Genomic DNA, 20,910 nt, shown 5'->3' on the forward strand with positions numbered 1-20,910 from the left:
AACTAGGATTATCAGACTAAGAATTCTACAAAGGGGGCTTGCCGAGACTGTTCAGTGGGTAGCTGTCCAATATTGGAGACATTACACGATATGTAAAGCCAAGTACAGTACTGTGTAACTGTAACCCCAGTGTTGCCACAGTGAGATGGGAGAAAGAGATAGGACCATCCCAAGAAGCCCACAGACCATCTAACCTGGCACATGCAGACCAGACACAAACAACAAAGTGATCCTACCTCCAATGAGGAGAAAAATGAACACAAACACTCTACATTGTCTTCTAACCTCCACAAGAATGCAATGGCACACACACACACACACACACACATGCACACACACCATCCCTTCTGTTTTGAATATGAGATACAAGACATTGTACAAAATACCACATCTAGAGTATTTTCACATATGACTATCATAAATTCCCCACATTATGTTGTTAAAAGCTCTTATTCCCAATAAAATATAAATAATCATGGTTAACTTATTTTAACATATTGGGTAAATATTCGTGGTCATGCTGTCAATAAAAGGTAACTATCAAACAGTAGAATTGTATTTTACCTCCGATGGTTTGAGTCAGAGAAGTTGTATTTATAGTTCTTATCTCATGACTATTACTTCTCTTGAGGTAAATTGTGTATTTTTGTATGATGCCGTTAGGATTCCTTGGAGGAAGGAAGGATATCTCAATCTCTCCCGAGGAAATATTCTTGTATGTAATATTTTCTGGTGCACTATCAGGCACTAGAGAAACAAATTGAAGATGTGATTAATAATAATTGTAATAATAAAACACTTGAACCCTAAAACTGCCTGGATAAAAGTTTCCCACAATTACAAGAAGAGATGTAACTGCAAGCATTAAGCACAGAATGACAGTGTGCAATGCATTGTAAACACAGTGCTGTGTAAAGAAACCATAGCAAGCACCAAGTGTAGAGGGTGAAAGGTCACCTCAAAGGAAAATACAAACTATGATTCTGCAGAGAAACTTTATATCATTTTGGAGGAGTTTTAAATTAATATTTTTATTTTCATACAATGAATACACTATTGAGTCCTAAGTAATGTATGAAAATAACTTGAGTCATTTTAACATAAGAAATTGGATTGGCAACAGAGTCCAGTCAAAGATTAGACAAAAGCAAAACAAAAGCACATTCAGACACTCAAATCCCAACAGAAAATATAATAAATATATCTTAAATTTGCTAAACTATAAATAAGACAGTGTGGGTGCATTTTATGTGTGTTTAAATATTTTTGAGATGATAGACAAGGGGGAATGATGTTTATTCTAATTTCAAAAAATATTTATATGCACAGTTATGCATATCATATGCCTATATGTGTTCCTAAATATGTATAATTACAAACTGCTCAGTCTTTGTACTGTATAATCTCAGGCAGCCTTAACTATATTCTAATTATTTATCTTTATGTCCACAGATAACTGTTTTTCTTACTTTTCATAAATGAAATATTTCTTTGCAACAGATGGGTACATGTTAAAAGAAGGTATGTATCAGAGAGGAACACTCACGGTGGAAATGACAGTGGTTTAAAAGTTTTTCAGACAGCAGTAACAATAATAACAATTCAAGGGAGTAATTAAACAATGCAAACTAAGCATCTCAGCATTATCGCATTGTATGGTACTATTATAAGACTTTTTCTCTCTGAAGAAAGGAATTCAACCTTTTGTTATTGGTATTCTAAATATAACAGACATAAAGTTACTACTTACAAACATAGAGTAATAAAATTCACACATCCCTGGAAGCATAGATACAGTGTCCTCTCCTCAGGGTGTGCCAGTTATGGGGGTTATTATAGCTAAAGCATTTAGAGAAAAGGCTGACACCAGAGTGTAAAAGCTTCTAGAACTTTGATAAAAAAAAATAAAAATTTAATAGGTAGATATCAGTAACAATGACTGGCAATATAGTCCTATTGTCTCTGCCTAAGAATTCTAAATCTTTAGTTAGCCTGAAATCAATCTGCTATAGTGACAAAAAAATCTTCAGCAAGCACCTTAACTCCTTGCATCATCTTCTATAGATAAGTAGAAGTTTGAATCTACTGAGGACATAGGTACCAAGGATTCTCAAATACTGGATTTGCTTTTTTTTTTTTTTTTCATAACCCCAATAGCACTAGGGTCTAGGACTCAAGAAGCTATATTTATGACTTCTCTTTCTGAGTACAGCCATTTTCTACTTTGTTATTCTGAAAGAACCACAGATCCTTTACAATCCGAAGTCACATTACTTAAACAGGTTGTATCGTTATCTAAGATAGCCCTTGATACCATCCCTTCAAAAATCTTGAAGAGTTTTATCACCCAAGGGAACCAGATTTTCTCTACCATCTTTAGAGGTGTTAACACTCGCACAAATTGTATGTTCAATTCCTTGAACTCTATATCCTTTGATTTTTTTTTAACTCTAATAATATTTTCTTTTAACTTCACTTTCAACTTGGCTTTTATGGCAACATCTAAGACTTTGTGACTCAATGACTATCAATCTCCCTCCATTTGTCTGCTACCTCCTCCTTTTACATCTACTGACTCTTGCACTCCTGCTCCAAAATCTCTGCCTTTCACCCAGTTTTCATTGCCCATTGTCTTTGACGTGTTATTTACCTACCCTCAGGCTAGTTCCCAGCTTCTACTTTAATTAGTCCACAGACATCTTCGCCAATTCCACCTTCTGCTTTACTAAGTCTCAACCTATGTGTGACCCAACTCAATCCTGCATGCACATTCCAAGTGGAACAGCTGAAAATGGCTACATGAAATATCTCTCTCCTTGGAACAGCCACTTTTGAATTGTTATGCCTGAAATCATGAGTAGACTTTTTTTTTAATTACTGGTTGCCTATATTTCTTTTAGTTACTTCAATCTTCTACTCACTTCCATGCATTTCACCCTCCCTTATCTCTCCCCAAAAGCCAACAAACTCTCCCTTCCTTATTCTAACCTGATAAGTTTGCATACCATTTCATTGAAAGAGAAGAAAAGAAGAAAAAGAAGAAGAGAGAAGAAGAGAGAAAAAGAAAGAGGAGGGGGAGGAAGAGGAGTTTCTTCCTACCATAAATCTGTATAAACTGCCTACCCTCCTTACTACTTTCCAAAGCCTTCATTTGTTCTTCTAGATTACATTCCCCTATCAATTCAGACTTTCCACTTAAAATGACCTAGGAATGCCTGGGAATACACATACACTGTAATACAAATAATGGTAAAAGTAAACTCAGCTTCTGTATATACTTACCCCCTTAAATGTACCTCTATCCTTCACTTAATATCTAGTTCTTGAAATCCTACCCTCTCTTACATACCATAAACTCTAAATCACAACTTCAGTTGGGCATTTTCCCCACAATTATACTCTATTCAGTCACTAGTAACATCACTTATTAGCACAGCATCAAATGCATGACGTTATCTCTCTTCACTCACCCAGAGCATTTGACTTAGTAAATACGTGGTTTCTAGGGCCAAATAAAAGGGACTTTCTTCCTTTTCACCCACGGCTTGGATCTTCATTGATTCCGCCTTGACCTCCCAAAATCTCTTATCCGCACTATTTTATGCTTCATGCCATATTTTGCTCCCCTCAACCTCATGAGACTTTCTTCCTTTTGGTTTTGAATATCAGTGATATGACAATATCTGCCAACTTATGGATTCTTTGAGACTTAAAGGTATTTGTTTACTGGCCCTTTATAGTCACCTACTTAATGGAGAACTGAACATTCTCTACACTGACCTCTTCCTTGAATTTCTCCATCACAATAAATGGTACTATCTTTCATTCAGATACTCAGATGAACAAGTCCCCCGTAATAATACTTTATTTTCTTTGTTCCCATATATAATGAATTGAGCAGAACCCTTCTAAACGTTGAATCATGTCATATGCATGTGCCATTATTCTCCAATAGTTTCACATTGGCAACAATCATGGGTCTTCATATACAGGCACTGAAGAATCAGCTCTATCTCTGCCCATCTCTATCTTACCAGCATCAAGAAAGTGAAAAGTGTCTTGTTCTTCTTTAAACACAGAACATTTCTTCCTACTTCAAAATTCGGCTATTTCTCCTTCTATGATATGTTTTGTTTTTATTTTTCTTCATTTATATAACTATGTCTCCGGGTAAATGAATCCTCCCTAGTGAGACTTGCTCTCTGCCTCTCTTTTAAATTATCACATAAGATTTCTTTCGTATGTGTGTGTGTGTGTGTGTGTATGCATGCATAAGTGTCCATGCATGGATGTGGGTGGGCATACGTGTGTGTGTGTGTGTGTGTGTGTGTGTGTGTGTGTGTGTGTATGTGCATGAGTGTGTGTGAGTGTGTGTGTGCATGAGTGTGTGTGAGCATGTGTGTGTGTGTTTTCATTCCTCCATAGAAAGTATCAATATTCCAAGTCCCAGTGGATTTAATGAATGATTTTCTGTCATATTTTTATAATGTCAAGTTTAAGAAAGAATAAATATAGCCAGACAGAACCCCCAGTGGAGGTATGGGAACATCAACTCACCTCCAAAACTTTTTATATAAAATTGTTCCTGTCTGAAAACAATGAGGGACAAAGACAGAGCAGGGAGTGAAGAAATGGCTGACCATTGACAGACTGATTTTGAGACCCCTCCCATAGGCAAGCACAAATCCCTCACACTATCCTTGATGCTATGTTGTGCCTGCAGACAGGAACCTAGCATAGGAGCCCTCTCAGAGGCTTTCCCTAACAGCTGACCAAGACAGATGCAGATACCTACACACAAACATTGGACAGAGGCCACAGACCCCTATGGAAGAGTTAGGGGAAGGATTGAAGGCTCTCAAGGAGATGACAACTCTACAGGAAGACCAACAGTGTCAACTAACCTAGATCCCTGGGAGCTCCAAGAGATGGAACCACCAATCAAAGAGCATACATGGACTGGTCTGAGGCCTCTGACACGTATGTAGCAGAAGGCTGCCTTGTCTGCCCTCCGTGGGAAAGAATGTGCCTAATCTTGCAAAGACTTGATGCACCAGGGTCGGGAAATACCCAGGATTGGGAGGAGCTGCCCTCTCAGAGACCAAGGGGATGACAGATCAGGGGGGGAACTCTGCCAGGGGGTTCCAGGTAGGGGGCAGTATTTGGATGTAATTAACTAACTAGTTAATTAGTAAGAAAACATGTTTAAAAGAATAGATATTTTTTAAAAATTATTTCTCATATATGCAATTCCTTCAAGGATAACAGCACAGGATACGGAATCCATAAATATCTATTTAATGAGTGACTTAATGCCATTCCCAATTTAGAAAACAGGAAATTCACATTTGCATCCAGCCAGGAAAGCAGAGCAGCAGATTTTTGTCTCTCCCTCCTCTCCTCCAGGACCACTCCCCTCCCTTCCAAGTCCAGCTCTGTACCAGACCTCCTGCTGTAGCCTCCAGGTCTCCTCTGCCCCTAACCACAGTAGATCACAGAACCTTCATCTAGGAACTCCCATCCCCCAAATTCATCCCATTATCCCAGGACCAGATTCTAACATTCATTCCCTGGGAACTCACAGGCTACTCAACCCAGAGAAGCAGCAGATCTTCACCTCTCCCTCTTCTCTAAATCCAATCTTCTGGTCTCACCCCTAATTCAAACCTCCAGCTATGACTTCACTCTCTTCTTTGCCCCATCTCCAGTGGATCATACGGATCTTCTCTAATCTTCATCCGTACTCAGTCTGTTATCCCAGTCCCCAACAGCAGGCATTCTTTGGGAACTCTCTAGCCAAGCATGACAGAGAGCAAGCCAGGTAGGCAAGCTTCAGATCTTCATTCACTCCCAGGGCCTATTCTCATTGGGAACTCTGTAGCAGATAACCTGCTGGGGTCTTTTCTCACACTCTGCCCCCATTCCTAGGGAACTAGGCAGATCCTGCTGAAGCACCCTGCTTTCTTTCCTCCTATGGATCCTCTCGCTTGTCCCTCCTAGCCTACCCCAATTCCTAATTGTCATTGTCTATAATGCTCATAACCTGGAAAAACATTGTACCTGAAATCTCCAGTGGCAACACCTGGCAAGATCCTAGAAGAAGCCCCTACTAGGCAATATACAGCCACCATGCCTTCCTAAGAAAAGGAGAGGCAAGGGAAACCAAGGAGGAAAAATCCACCTAACATAAACAAGACCAGATGTCAGCACTTAGAATTAGAATCTTCTCAGACCCAGATGCCTAGAAGCCAGCATAAAAACACAATCGATAACATAAGGACAAAATATCTCCACTAGAGCCTAGCAACATAACTATAGTTGGCCTCCAGTATTGCAATTCAGCTTAAGCAGAAGACAAAAACCTTAAACTACCTGTTATGAATGTGATAGATGTCCTTAAAGAAGAATTAACTAAATCTCTTCAAGAAATCCATGAAAGCACAAACAAGCAGTGGAAGGAAGTGAATAGAATAGTTCAAGCCCTGAAGGTAGAGATAGGAAAAAAACAAAAAAAAAAAACCAAAAAACAACAACAACAACAAAAAAAACAAACAAAACAAAAAAAAACCTCAAACTGAGGGAAAATAAAGTCAGGCTTCACCAAAGGAATATAAGAGATGGGAGAGAAAATCTTGAGCATTGAAGATTCAATAGAAAAAATAAACACCTCACCATAGACAATGTTAGTCTAAAAATATCCTTCCTTAAAACACCCAAAAGATTTGTAACACTATGAAAAGACCAAATCTAAGATTAGTAAAAATAGAGAAAGGAGAGTAAACTCAGGTTGAAAACATTTTCAACAAAATCATAGAAGAAAACTTCCTTAACCTAAAAAAGAAAACGTCTGTCAAGGTACAAGAACCACACAGAACACTAAATAGACTTGGCTAAAAGAAGAAGTTCAACTTATCACATAATAATAAAAATGCTAAATATACAGAACAAAGCAAGAATATTAAAAGCTGCCACAGGGGAGGAAAAAACAAGTAACATATAAAGGTAGACAATTAGAATTATACATGAGTTCACAATAGATACTCTAAAAGCCAAAGGGCCTAAAAAAATGTTCTAAGACTCTAAGAAGCCACAGATCCCAAGCCAGACTAGAATACACAACAAAACATTAAATCACAATAAACAGAAAAAATAAGAAAATCCATGATAAAACCAAATTTAAGCAATATCTATTTGCAAATCCAACCTTGCAGAAAGTGCTAGAAAGAAAACTCCACCTAAAGGGGTTAACCACATCCAGAAAAACACAAGAAATAAATAACCCCAGAACAGCACATCAAAAGAGGAAAAATACCCTGAACATGCACACGCGCACACACGCGCGTACACACACACACACATACAAACACATAAAACAAGAAAATAACAAGAATCAACAAGCATTGCAAATTGATATCTCTGAACATCAACTGTCTCAAGTTCCCAATAAAAAGACAGACTAACAGAATGGATGTGAGAACAGGATCCACACTTCTGCTGTATCCAAGAAACAAACCTCTGCATTGAGACAGACATCTCTTTCAGGTAAAAAGAAAGGTAAAAAGGTAAAAAAGGTTAAAAAAAAAAGTTATTCCAAACCAATATACATAACAATCAAGCTGAAGGAATTATTTTAATATCTGGCAAAATAGAATTGAAATCAGGACTAGTTAGAAGATATAGGGAAGGACATACATACTCGTCAAAGAAAACATCCACCAACAGGACATTGTAATTCTCTTTCCTTTTTAATTGAAAAGAAATTCTTCTCTCATACAATACAATCCACTCACTCCACTCCTCCCAGGTCCCCTATACTTCCCCTCTCCCTCAGATTCATTCCCTTTCCATTTCCTCTTCAGAAAAACGCAGGTTTCCAAGAGAAGACTGATAGTGGGAGGCTTCAATAGAGAAATGCTGGCGCTAACAAGTTGTAAAACAAATGGATCTAACAGATAATTACACAGCATTTCACCCGAACACGATAATATGACTGACTTCTCAGCAGCTCATGATCTTTCTCCAAAAAGTGACCACATATTCAGACGCAAAGCAAGTCTCAAGAGATACGAGAACATTAAAATGACACCTTAAAATCTTATCTGGCCACCATGGATTAAAGCTGGATATCAACGACAAAAGCAATACAACGTTTACAAACTCGTGGAAACTGAACAACTACCGAATTAAGAATGGGTCAAGACAAAAATTAAAAGGTGTTCTTACTGCATAGACATGAATACACAGCATACCCAGCTCATGGAACACAGTGAAGGTGGGGTCAAGTTCATAGTATTAAGTGTCTACATTAAAAAAAAAAATTGCATGGATCTCATACTAGCAACTTAAAAGCACACCTTGAAGCTCTAGAGACCAGGAAGAACTCACACCCTAAGAAATACACAGCAAGGAATTAGATAAGAGCCAAAATCAATGTGATAGAAACAACAAAAAGAAAAAACAATACAAAAAAAAAAATCAATGACACAAAGACTTGGTTCTTGGGGAAATCAATATGATTAATAAACCCTTATCCAAATTAACTAAAAGGCAGAGAGGGAGTGTCCAAATTAACAAAATTAGAAATAAAAGGGGGAAGATAACTATAGACACCAAGAAAATCCAGAAAATCAAAAGGAGTTGCTTTAGAAACCTGCCCTTTACCAAATTGAAGAAAGAAAAAAAAAAAGATAAATTTTTGACACATCGGACTTACCAGAGTTAAATATGCTTAGCAATTTAAACAGTCCTATAACCCCTATTAAAACAGAAAAATTTCCCATGTCTCAAGGCCCAGTGCCAAATGCATTTAGCACAGAATTTTACCTGACTTTCAAAGAAGAGTTGACAGAACAACTTCTCAAATTATTCTAAAAAAACTGAAACAGAAGAAACATTGCCCAATTTATTGCATGAGGCTATAGTCCTCCTGATACCTAAACCACACAAAGACTCAACAAAGAAAGAAAACTCATGAACATAGATGCAAACACTCTTGATAAAATACTTACAAACCAAATCTAAGAACACAAGAAAAAGATTAATTATGCTTCACCCCAGAAGTGCAGGGATGGTTCAATACACAAAAATCAGTAAATGTAATCCACCATACAAAAAATTGAAAGAAAATAAAAAACCCACAGTGTCATCTCAGTAGATGCAGAAAAGACCTTTGACAAAATCCAGCACCCTTTCATGATAAAAGTCCAAGAGGTATTAGCTATCCAAGGAACATAACACAATATAATAAAGGCAGTTTACAGCAAGACCCCCCAGCCAACACCAAATAAAGTGGAGAGAAACTCAAAGCAATTCCACCAAAATCAAGAACAAGACAAGGTTGCCCACTCTCTCACTTATTCAATGCAGTAGTTGAAGTCTTAGCTAGATAATAAGACAACTGAAGGAGATCAAGCAGATACAAGTTGGAAATGAGGATGTGAAAGTATCATTACTTTCAGATGATATGAGAGCATACATAAGTGATCCTTAAACTTCCACCAGGGAATATTTAACAATGACTGCAGCGAGAGGGAGAATTAGTCTTCCTTAGGCCTGGGTACCCTAATTGATTTTCCAAAATCAAGTGGTCATCTTTGAAATCACATATATACAAGCAGCACTAAACAAACTCAACAGGTTATATTTATATATTTATGGTGTGTGTGTGTGTGTGTGTGTGTGTGTGTGTGTGTGTGTGTGTGTAAAGCAATAATAATCAAAGGGCAAAAGCTATGAGTTTGAGGTGAGTAATGCAGGGGTCCATGGTTTGAGTAGGAGGGAGATGAAATGGGACTGTTTGCAGGTAGTAAAGGAAAGGGGAGAAATGATGCAATTACATATTTTTTTCTTTTTTAGACTATAACTTAATTACATAGCTCCCTTCCTTTTCCTACTTCTTAGCACTCCCATATATTCCCTCCCACTCTCCTCCAAATCCATGGTCTTTTTTCTCACTAACTGTTATCACATGAATATGTATATTTGTGTGTGTGTGTGTATCATAGATCAACAAAATTAGATATATATTAACAAAATCAGAAATATAAGAGGTAATATAAACAGACACCGAGAAAATCCACAGAATTAAAAGAAGATATTTTTAAAACAATACTGAAAATTTAAAAATGTAAAAATATGGGTATTTTTCTTAATACAGATTTGTGATAGATAGATAGATAGATAGATAGATAGATAGATAGATAGATAGAGAAATAGAGATATCCATCCTGTTCAGTTCATATAATTTGACATGTATATGTGTTTTAAGGGATGACCATTTTACACTAGACAACCAATTAGTGTTCTTTTTCCTACAGAAGTATACCTTTTCTGTTCCCATCTTTCCTCTGTTTTCTACAGATCTTTAGGTAGGGTTGAGGCTTTCTTCATTAACACCTATGAGCTCTCTCTATACAGTTTGGCAGGTTCATGTTTGGCCAGTCACGTTAATGAGACTTTATGGGTGTAATTTCTGCTATTACCAGGAAATACAATCTCACAGTAAACTCCCCGGTCCTCTGGCTCTTAAAATATTTCTGCCTCCTCTTCAACAATATTCTCTGAGCCTTAGATATGAGAATGTCTTGTAGATGTATTTATTAAGACTGGTCCCCAGAAGCCACAATGCAAGGGTAAGAAGCAACCAGGAGTCTTACCTAACCATGATGCCTATGAACCATATCAATAACCAACCTGGCAATAACCTGACAGGTACAGTAGTGTCACAAACATCTTGGTGGTAACCAACAACTCCCTAAATAGACTTAAGACCTGTTCAACAGGAAGGATACCATGCTTGGTAGTAGAAACCTAGCAACCCACTCTGCTAGAAAAGTCATGCTTTAAGAGGAGAAGCTACAACCACTAATTTTCTAAACAAGTATAATCCCTACCAATAACATATAAACATTTTCTTCCTACTTTAAAATATTTGTATTAATTTATTCTCTCATATATTACATTCTGATTGCAGTTTCCCCTTCCTCTTCTCTTCCCAGTCCCTTCCTGTCCCTTGCCTCCTGGTGATCCCCACCTCTTTTTTATTCATCCACTCCTCCATTTCCCTTAAAAAAAAAAAAAAAAAAAAAAAAAAAAAAAAAAAAAAAAAAAAAGTCAGGCTTCCCTGGGATATCAAGCAAACATGGCATATCAAGTTGCAATAAGACTAGGCACCTCCCCTCAAATTAAGGCTAGATGAGGCAGCCCAGTAGGAGGACAAGAGACCCCAAACCAGGCAAAAGTATCAGAAACAGTCCCTGCTCTCTCTATTAGGCGTGCAACAAAAGCACCAAGCTACACAATTATAATAAATATACAAAGGGCCTAGGTTAGACCCATTCAGGTTTCCTAAATGTCTGTTCAGGCTCAGTGAGCCCCCATGAGTCCAGGTTAGTTGATTCTGGGGATTTTCTTTGTGGAGTTATTGACCACCCATCTGGCTCCTACAATACTTTCTCACCTCTTACTAGTATTCACCAAGTAAGCCTAAGAACATTTGGTTTTATACTTGCAGATAAGTTTAGTCTCCACTATCACCAAGAAAACTTTCCCTTGCAACAGATGGAGACCACTAGAGAAAACAACAATCAAACTGCAGAGTTGTGGCATCCAGTTCCAAATCCACAAAACAGAACCAACTCCTAGGCTCAGAGAACATGTGGAAGAGAGGAGAGAAAGATTCTAAGAGCCAGAGAGCTCAGTACTTTGCTGTGAGATTGGAACTCTCTGTAATAATAGAAGTTCCACCCAATACAACCACCTAATGGGAGCTGAACAAGAATAATACCAATGAACAGTCCAATCTGGGAAAGAAAAAACTCTATTGGACCTTCCTTAACACTACAAAAAGAACTATAGCAACTGACAAAATCTGGGAGCAAGAGAGGAAAGAAAATTCCAGTTGTTTGCCCATTGCCAAAGAGTCAAACCTGAAAACATACTCAACTGTAATATTATATAGACTAAACTGCTGTGTTTAGAAATAAATGTGTGTGGGTGGTATACATATCTATGTATAGATCCCCCCTGTGTGTGTGTGTGTGTGTGTGTGTGTGTGTGTGTGTGTGTGTGTACAATCTAGCTATCATTTATCTATCATCTGTATTGGTCATCTGATATTTATATATCTATTTTACATATCTATTTATCTGTCATCTATACCTATTATCTATATCTGTTTATATCTATCCATCATATGTCTATTTATCTATCTATCTACCTACCTACCTACCTACTACTTACCTACCTATCTATTTATCATCTATCTCTACCTCTATCTATCTATTTATCCCTAAACACACACATGCAGTAACACCTAGTAAGAAAAGAGGCCATGGATTTCAAGGAGAGGTGGAGGGCTTATGGAAGAGTTTTAAGGGAAGAAAGAGAAGGGAGTCATGATATTAAATTACAACCTCAAAAAACTTAAAAGATGGAGATCATGCTTGGTACTTGAAAACTGGCTAATTATTCAAAGCTAGTGAAGGTATGGCTTTTGGAGAAAAACATTTTAAAAAAACAAAGCTCATTTACTGAACCAACATTATCCCTAAACATAAAACAAAAATCCATAAACACTGGTCCTTAACCCATGAGTAAGAGTAATCTTGACCACTCATCAAAGGAACATCTCTTCACAACAGATCGAGACCATTAGAGAAAACCACAACCAATCAATAACCATATTTGTTGAGTCTATGTAATTATATTTTAACTAAAATATCACTCTTTTTAAAGTAATAATTTTAATTATAATATAATTATATCACTCCTCCTTCCCTTTTAAGAAGGAAAGAAAATTCTCTAATTATAAGGGGTAGGGAAAACTATTTAAAATGCTGTGGAAATAAAATTTTAACAAAGTATAACTTAAGACTTTGTAAGACACTTTGAAAAGGTGGGCCTCCAGCATTCCTTGCCTACCATCAGTAACAAAGACAAAAATGTATCCCTGAACTCAGTGTGAGAGTCTTCATATTTTATTCATTTTTCCTTAGGAGATAACCAGAGCTGAGTCGTCAGGCAGAGAAGTGACTCACTGATTTTTGAGAGTGGATACTGACATGCTGAGAATTTTTTTTTTTTTTTTTGCATTCAGAGTATTCCCAACAATAATAATAGCACAATGATATTTGTCAGTTGAAATAATCTAACAACAAGAGATATCATTTGATTTGTGATTATAATAAAGAATGTTGCAATAAAAAATACCCTAAGACAATTTGCTTGGTATATAAAATTGGGAAATACATAGAAAAATTTAAAGAATTTATTCATTCATACATAAAATTCACAGTATTCTGTGCAGAATTTGATATAAATCTGTCATATTCATTAGTTATATTTAACCAAATCAGAAAAGTTTAAAATGTTTACTTAAAGGCTTACCCCAAAGAAAGATATGTGGTAAGGAAAGATGTCTATGACACCAAAGGGTTTGTTTTATTGATTTTTCTTGTGTTGGTAATTACTATAGATTAAGCATAAGAATACCAACCTCATTTGTAAACTGCATATTCTATAATGAAAGCAAGCCTACACACATCTACACTCATTCCTGCATGCACAAAATCTCCTTGTATTGATCATCCGTCCCTGTTTGAATTTCACATATTATGTCCAAGAATAAACTTGAATGATCTAAACTCGACAATGAATCGATTATTTATTCTCTTATTATCAGCATTATTACACCAGAGTTATCATAACAACAGTACACAACCCTAAGTGAAACATGGGTTTTTCACGAGAAAAATTATTTTAATAAGATTATTAAATCCTAAGAATAGATAGATTGCTATTTTGAGCTCCTTCTTCCTCAGATGATATCCTAGAATTCTTTTGAAGCCCTTCTTATTCTGTCAAGGGAGATAAAGCTAGTAGCTCAATAGGAGCTAGGGAATCTCTCTGGTATCCCACTGTCTTTTTCTATACAGGTGGCAAATGTGCAGGAGATGTGGAAACTACTCCTTCAAGGGAGTGGGCCTCTGGGGCACTAAACACAATCCTCCATGAGCTGACCTCCAGCTTCTTAGAAGGCTGTCAAGCCAGCTCTGTGTGACCCACTAGAACAGGTGGGCCTGGTAGCTCAGGGGTAGGTTTTCCCATCCACATTGTTATTTCATAGCTAGATCAGGAGTCTAATAAATGAACCCTGAAATGGGACTCAGGAGACCTGCCATCAAGCGTTAGCTTTACATTATCCACTGTGATTTATTGGTTCTTTTATTAAAATAGTCCTACTTTGCCTTGTGTATAGAAAGTTCAACTTGTTTTTTTAAAAATATTTTTCTAGAATTAAAATTCTCATTTTAAATTACAACTCAAGTTAAATTCTCATATTCACTATCCCTACCTTAGAATTAAAGTCATAAGACAAATAATGGAATGGAAATTCATGTACTTTTTCCAATACTAAGTAAAACTGCATGCGTGCAATATTTTAGAAAACAATTTTTTTAATAATTCATATTAACATGTGGTATCACTGATACGATAATCACTTAAGACGTAAAATATCTAATAAGCATTTTGCTTTGTCAAAATCACAATAGAGTGAAATGATAATTTTCTTCTTCATGCTACGCCAACCACCACCATGAACTTCAAGATCCTCACTACATTTTATAATTTCCCAGCATATGCTTTGAGAGCAAAGTGGGTTTTCTATGACTAACAGGCTTGCTTTCAACTGCAGCTTTATCACCAGCTAGCTGGCTAGCCCTCAGCAATTACATTCCTACCAATTACTCTGAACATTAGGGGGAAAGGAAACCATTTCCTTCCCTACTGCTATATGTAAACTAGGTATTGCAACATTGTAAGTGTTTGCTGAATGAATGACCCTCTCAAAGCCTCGGTTATTCGTGATGGAAAACAATAACTTAGTGCTGTACTCTACTCCATAATTAAGACAATAACTGACACAGAAGCCGTGAACCGAAACTATGACACACAACAAGCATTCGAAAACAAACCAGAACAACAACAACAATAACAACAACATAAGAAAAAAAAAAAAAAAAAAAAAAATTGGCCCAATGTAAAGTAAAATAAAACCAAGTCACAAAAGAACAATTATCTTCCTACCAAGAAAATATGCCTTAAGGTTTAATATTCATAAAAGCAACCAAGCATGGCAATATGTAATCTGACATCAATTAAGTTTAGTTCAAGGGTATAATAGTCCTTGATGCTATAAAGTACTCTTTTTGTCATTCTTTGTACTGCAGCTGTAATTATGACCATCATTCTCTTTCCGTAATGTTGTGACATCTCATTATATTAAATCAATGTGAAAATCTCAGGTTACTCCCAGTGGCAGTAAACTATCTTGCAAGATTTCAAGATTCTCCAAGGTGGAGGACAGAACTTCACATTCGTATCTGGATAGCTAACTGGGCTTGCCAATATTTGATTATTTGTGACTTCCATGATGAGAACACTATGGAGTTCAGACAGAAGCTAGTCAGTCTAAGCTTACTCACTTAAATGTGTAGATGAAACAGTAACTTTACAATTGGATCTTACTTAGCATACATTGAAGGTTTAACCTAATGGTGATAATTGCTCTGATCACAACAACAACAAAAAAGACAAAATATTTGTCTTGTGCTAATTGCTCAATCACAACTGAAACTGAGATACAAATGATTTTTTTTTGCTTGTGTTATTCCTATTATCCCTCCTCCACACCTCTACCTGACTATTCAACAGGCTCTACAGAAACCTCCTGCCCACTCTACACTCATCAAGACCCAGGCTGAACTAGTCTTCTGAGTGTGTCTCTGTTAAAGTCTGCAGACACATTGGATGAGTCTTTCGTATTTTTTAATGGCCTTTCATGTGAACAACTCGTTTATTTTTATTAAAAGATCCTTTATCCAGGAAATTAGTTTTTAAATTTTTAAACAACTAAGCCTACTTCTTATATATTTTTCCAGAAAATAATGTGAATAAATTTCTTTTACACCAAAAATAACAATGAAGGTTTTTCTTTGTCTTATAAAAATGCAAACAAAGAAATTGTCAGCTATGTTTACTACATAATTAAGAATTATTAAACAAACAAACAGAAAATCTTACCAGTCTCTGAAGTCCTTATAGAGAGTAATGAGGATGACTGATTGCCATGGCCAAGTCTGGTATATGACCGGATAGAAATATTATAGAGTGTGTAAGGTTTCAGGTCACTTAAAATTATGTTTGTGGTTGAGGTGTTCTTTACAAACAAGGTGTCTGCATTTTGGTAAAGCACCTCATAGGCAATAATGATTCCATTAGGTTTTTCAGGTGGGGACCACTTCAAGCTCAGTTCACTTGGAGACACATCAGTTACTTTGACATCTTGAGGCGATGATTCTGGCTCTGGAAAGAATAAAACAAAACTTAAAACATGTGCTCCTTCATGTTTGTTATTTTAGACACTGAAGCAGCCATGAGGTAGAGTCAGTAAGAGAATGATGCCCTTTCTTTCCTTCCCTTCTTTTTTTCTTCCTTCTTTCCTTTTTTTCATCCCTTCCTTCCTTCCTTTTTAAATTATAAATACACTTTATATTCTTACCGTCTTCCGGAGTTCTCACAAAGATGTCATTTTCTTCTGACAGAGAACTTTCCCCAACATGAGTTGAGGCAGTAACCCTCATTTTGTATCTTGTATATTTCTTCAAACCTAAAAGACAACAGAACGAGTGTTTAAAATCTTCAAAAATAACATTCTTACATTAGTGACATTTACAGTAGGGCTAATGTAAATACTTTATTAAAAGGATTTACTCTCTATGTCAGGTCTCATGTACTTCTAGTCTCCCAAATTCCTTGAACTATAAGGTTTTCCATAAAGATGATATCAGTGATCTTTCCTGTAATGTTAAGTCAGTCACCTAGAGCTGGAAAAAAAAAGACATTTTGGCACACAGCAAGGAAAATTGGCACACACACCCTGTCAATTGAATTGTCTCAGCTGATTTTTCAAATGAGTTCATTCCTTCAAGTCCTCAATAATACAATATTTCCTACATCATGTGTATGTCTGTAAAAACCTTTGATAATGTCCTTTTTTATTTGTATGAAAAGATATAGTTAAAGAAACATGTTGTGTTGTTATTGCAGTAAACATTCCTAAGATATTCAAGTGGCACACTTCAATAAAATCTGGAATATGTCCTGTAGCATTAAGGGTGTATAGGGTACACGTTTTCCACCAGAAGAATAGGAGTGCAAAAAGAAACACGTTTCCTTCTACCTGTGATGAGAAAGCTGTTATCTACAGTAGTCATCTGGAAGGCTCTGTTTGTATCCAATTCCATTGCATAGATTGTATAATGAGTGATTTTCCCATTGGGATATTCTGGAGGATCCCAATATAGTAAAATAGACGAAGAACTAATATTTTTATAGTTTATAGTTTGGATGGAGCTTGGCACTTGAAAAAAGGAATGAACAATTAGTAGGAATAACGAAGCCAAATCATTAATCGCATAAACAATATTTTCAAGCAATTGTTTCAAAGGAAATGCATTTGTACCTTGCTCACGTGTCCTAACGGTGAGAACCGTTGGTGGTCCTTCGCCCATCATGGTGAAAGCAGATACGCTAATTGTGTGCTCAGTGAACGGTACAAGCCGCCTGATAACATAAGACAGCTGTTCAGCAGTGATGTCAGTAATATACTGATTCCTGGTGGTTACTATTTGAAACCAATGAGAGAAAAAGGGATATTTGGTTCTACCATCAAAATGATTTTTTCTCAATGAAACCTAGCAATTAATTCATTAATATCTTCATAGAGTCTCATATACAAAATAGTAGATCTATGACTCCTAATAAATATGAATATTTTATGAATTCTAGACTCCCGTATCTATAAACATCTCACTCTCATAAATATTATTTTGTATGTTCTCATACAATGTTTTACATGATAGCACTGTTTTGAGAAAAATATAACATTCCAAGAAAGACTGGCTGAGGGTTTTTGTTGTTGTTGTTTTGCTTTTTCTAAAAGCAAACACTAGGCAACAATATAAGAAGGAGACATTATGAGTCAACACTAAATTTTAATTGCATGCTTCAAGAAATGAGCATTTTATTTGGACTCAAAATTTATTATGCATTTATTAGTCTCAGCGATTGCTTAAAGCAAGCATTCTTGCTTAGTACTTAATTGACACATGTGTGTGACTACAAAAAAGTTTGAGATGCTTAGTTTATTTATAACATTTGCCTATGAATTTTTAATGGGAAACTAAGCTAAATTTGAAATAGATAGGGGGGAAGCTGTGGGTCTTTTCAGTTTTAGTGCTGCCCCTGTTGGCTTTGCAGAAGAGAAGTAAAGATATGTTGACTGAAATGTAATTTTCTTTTACTAAGTCTACCATGAATAAGAGAGCATAACATTTTACTCTTGGAATGAGGCAAATACCAGATCTTAGAAGAGGCCATGAAATAAATACCATTCCTACCTAACATTTTATAAAAACCAAAGAAACACTAGAACCCTGCATCATCTAACTATGTACTTTTAATTTGCCTTATATTACACTCTTCTTTTAGAAACAATAAGATTCACTGACCCCGAAGAGCAAGTGTGTGCACTAATGACATCACCACATACCAGGGACACCTACACCTGTTTATTGCACCATGCGCTAGAGTTGTAACTTTCTGACCTATTTACCTTTAGTGACATTCGAAAACCTATTCGTCAAAAGCTGCAGAGACTGTGAGGCCTGTAAACGATTCGAAGATATGTTAATCCCTCCCCATCACACCTGCTTTGGCAACTGTAATAACTGATTGTCTATGCAGCTCGGCTAGAGACTCTAGGGTGCTACTTTCTCTAGGAAGAAGGTCAAATGGGTTAGAAAGGGCCAGCCACTGCCTGTGTGGCATTTCCATTTGTTTCATGAGGGTATCTGACAGTTAAAAAAGAAATATTTGACTCTAGCCCGTGGACCATTAATAACATGGTTGAACTCTCAGCTTGGGTTCATACCTAGGCTAGATATTGCTTTCAACGTGCTTTGGAAACAATGAAATTTTTACTTACCAACTGGTGAACTTTGGTCTTCCGCTCTAGTCCTGGCAGGAAAGTCGTTGTGTGGATGACTGTTGTATATGAACGAAGCCAGGGAGTGCAGGTCTGAAGACATCTCTCCTGAACCCTCATAGAATCCTATCATTGGCTCTACTAGGCTCATTATTTCTGGAGACATGGGGTTGTTTAGATACTGTAATTAAAAGTCAATATTGACCAAGAATGAAACTCAATCAGTTCTTCATGACTTAAAAATTTGTCACTTTGAGTTTTAAAAGAAAACATTTCTATAACTATTGTGTTCTTTACTTTCCAAGGTTTTGTTCTCACCTGAAACCCTGCACCATGGTAATATAATACAAGCACTCTAGTGTTTATTAGATTGATACTTTATTTTGGAGAAAAAGAGGTATTGTTTTCAGATGTGTATTACTTTCTTTGTGGTATAATTAAATATTTTAATGCAAGGGTTTCATAACTGAAATACTTTAAGTTCTCATTCCACAAATATTCTAAGCATGTTATTAAAAATGAGTTCTGTTTCCTTCTCTAAACACTTTCCTTTGTGGATCCCAACCCAGTATGACAGTCCACAATAGAATACAGGAAATAGGCTTTAGTCAAATGTCTGTATGAAACATTACGTATTTCAACCACTATCCAAAATTTTAACCACTATTCAAAAAGAATTGACTCAAGAGGCTCAAGAATCACAGAAACATGTGGGCTTTGGATTCTAATTTGAACACACTGGTCCACTGAGGCATTAAAGATGAGCAGGAACATTTGGTTATGGTGTAGATTAGATGATGTTAAGACAATATCAATAATTTTCCTAGTGGTAGCCATGGGGTGATTACATGGGTAATGGGTAAAAATGTCCGTTTTTTTTTTAGAGACTCCAGCTAGGTAGGCATATAAGAGCAAGAGTGATAGGCAGTCTGGAGTTCATTTTTAAATAGTTGACTGCAACAATGAGAACCAGCTGAGGGAACAATTTATAATGATAATGCTTGTTGAATCCAGGTTGTGTTGATGGGGTTTTACCATGTACTTGTCTCCACTTCCATAACTCTTCAAAATTTCCCAAAATTATCTTTTATTTTAAAAGAAAGTATTGAAAAAATAAAACATCTTTTTAGTGAGGATTTTAAGTTCTGCTTCCAGACTCACTTGTGCTTGTGACCAATTAAATGCTCTTATGCTTTCAAAATTAATATCAAATTAATTGTTTTCGCTCTGATTATTCCTATGTACTCGGACACCTGCCTCTTATTTACCTCACACACTTTGAGTTGTCTTTCCTGCTGGAGCCAAAACTGGTTTTTCTTTTCCTTGCTATCATTAATATATTCAGTATTTTTAAAAGTAATAGTAATAGTAGATGCTTAAGAAAAATATTCAGAAAGTAAAAAATTTTTTGCAGTAGTTCAATTAATTTATATCATTTAAATGCCAAATTTTCTGAGAGATTAAAGATGGGTAAATGATTTAAGAGAACTTCCAGCCTTCCAAATAGCATTACTAAAATAAATAAAACCACCAAGAAGCTAAGAAGATGACTGAGAAAGTGAAATGCTTATAGCACAACCATGAGGATCTGAGTTCAGATCTCTTTAGCATGTACATAAGTGACAGTCAGCAGGGTAGCCTGACTGCAAATTCAGTGCTCAGAAGGTTGAGACAGGAAGTTTTCTGGGATCATTTCAAAGCTCCTACCTCAATACAAAAGGTAGATAGGGTCTGAGGGGATGCTATCATCAACCTTGGGTCGCTCCCAACAAGCTTGTGGACATACACATGCTCCCATACACATGTGAGCATGCATTCACACATGCACATGCAGAACAAAACAGTACTAAGGAGACAGGGGG

The 20,910-nt window shown here is 36.4% G+C and overlaps 1 protein-coding gene across 1 annotated transcript in view; it reads right to left on the reverse strand.

Moving 5' to 3' along the window:
• Ptprq (protein tyrosine phosphatase receptor type Q) overlaps nt 1–20,910 on the reverse strand; it is a 195,447-nt gene that overhangs the window by 139,728 nt on the left and 34,809 nt on the right. The window contains exons 10-15 of the mRNA XM_076920158.1: nt 19,049–19,229; nt 17,525–17,686; nt 17,243–17,422; nt 16,562–16,669; nt 16,084–16,365; nt 565–747 (exon numbers count right to left, since the gene is read on the reverse strand). Of these exons, the coding sequence (XP_076776273.1) occupies nt 565–747; nt 16,084–16,365; nt 16,562–16,669; nt 17,243–17,422; nt 17,525–17,686; nt 19,049–19,229 (1,096 nt within the window). The remainder of the gene's footprint in view (nt 1–564; nt 748–16,083; nt 16,366–16,561; nt 16,670–17,242; nt 17,423–17,524; nt 17,687–19,048; nt 19,230–20,910) is intronic.

This window comes from Arvicanthis niloticus, chromosome 22, assembly GCF_011762505.2.
Source record: "Arvicanthis niloticus isolate mArvNil1 chromosome 22, mArvNil1.pat.X, whole genome shotgun sequence".
In the NCBI taxonomy this organism is placed as follows: Eukaryota; Metazoa; Chordata; class Mammalia; order Rodentia; family Muridae; genus Arvicanthis; species Arvicanthis niloticus.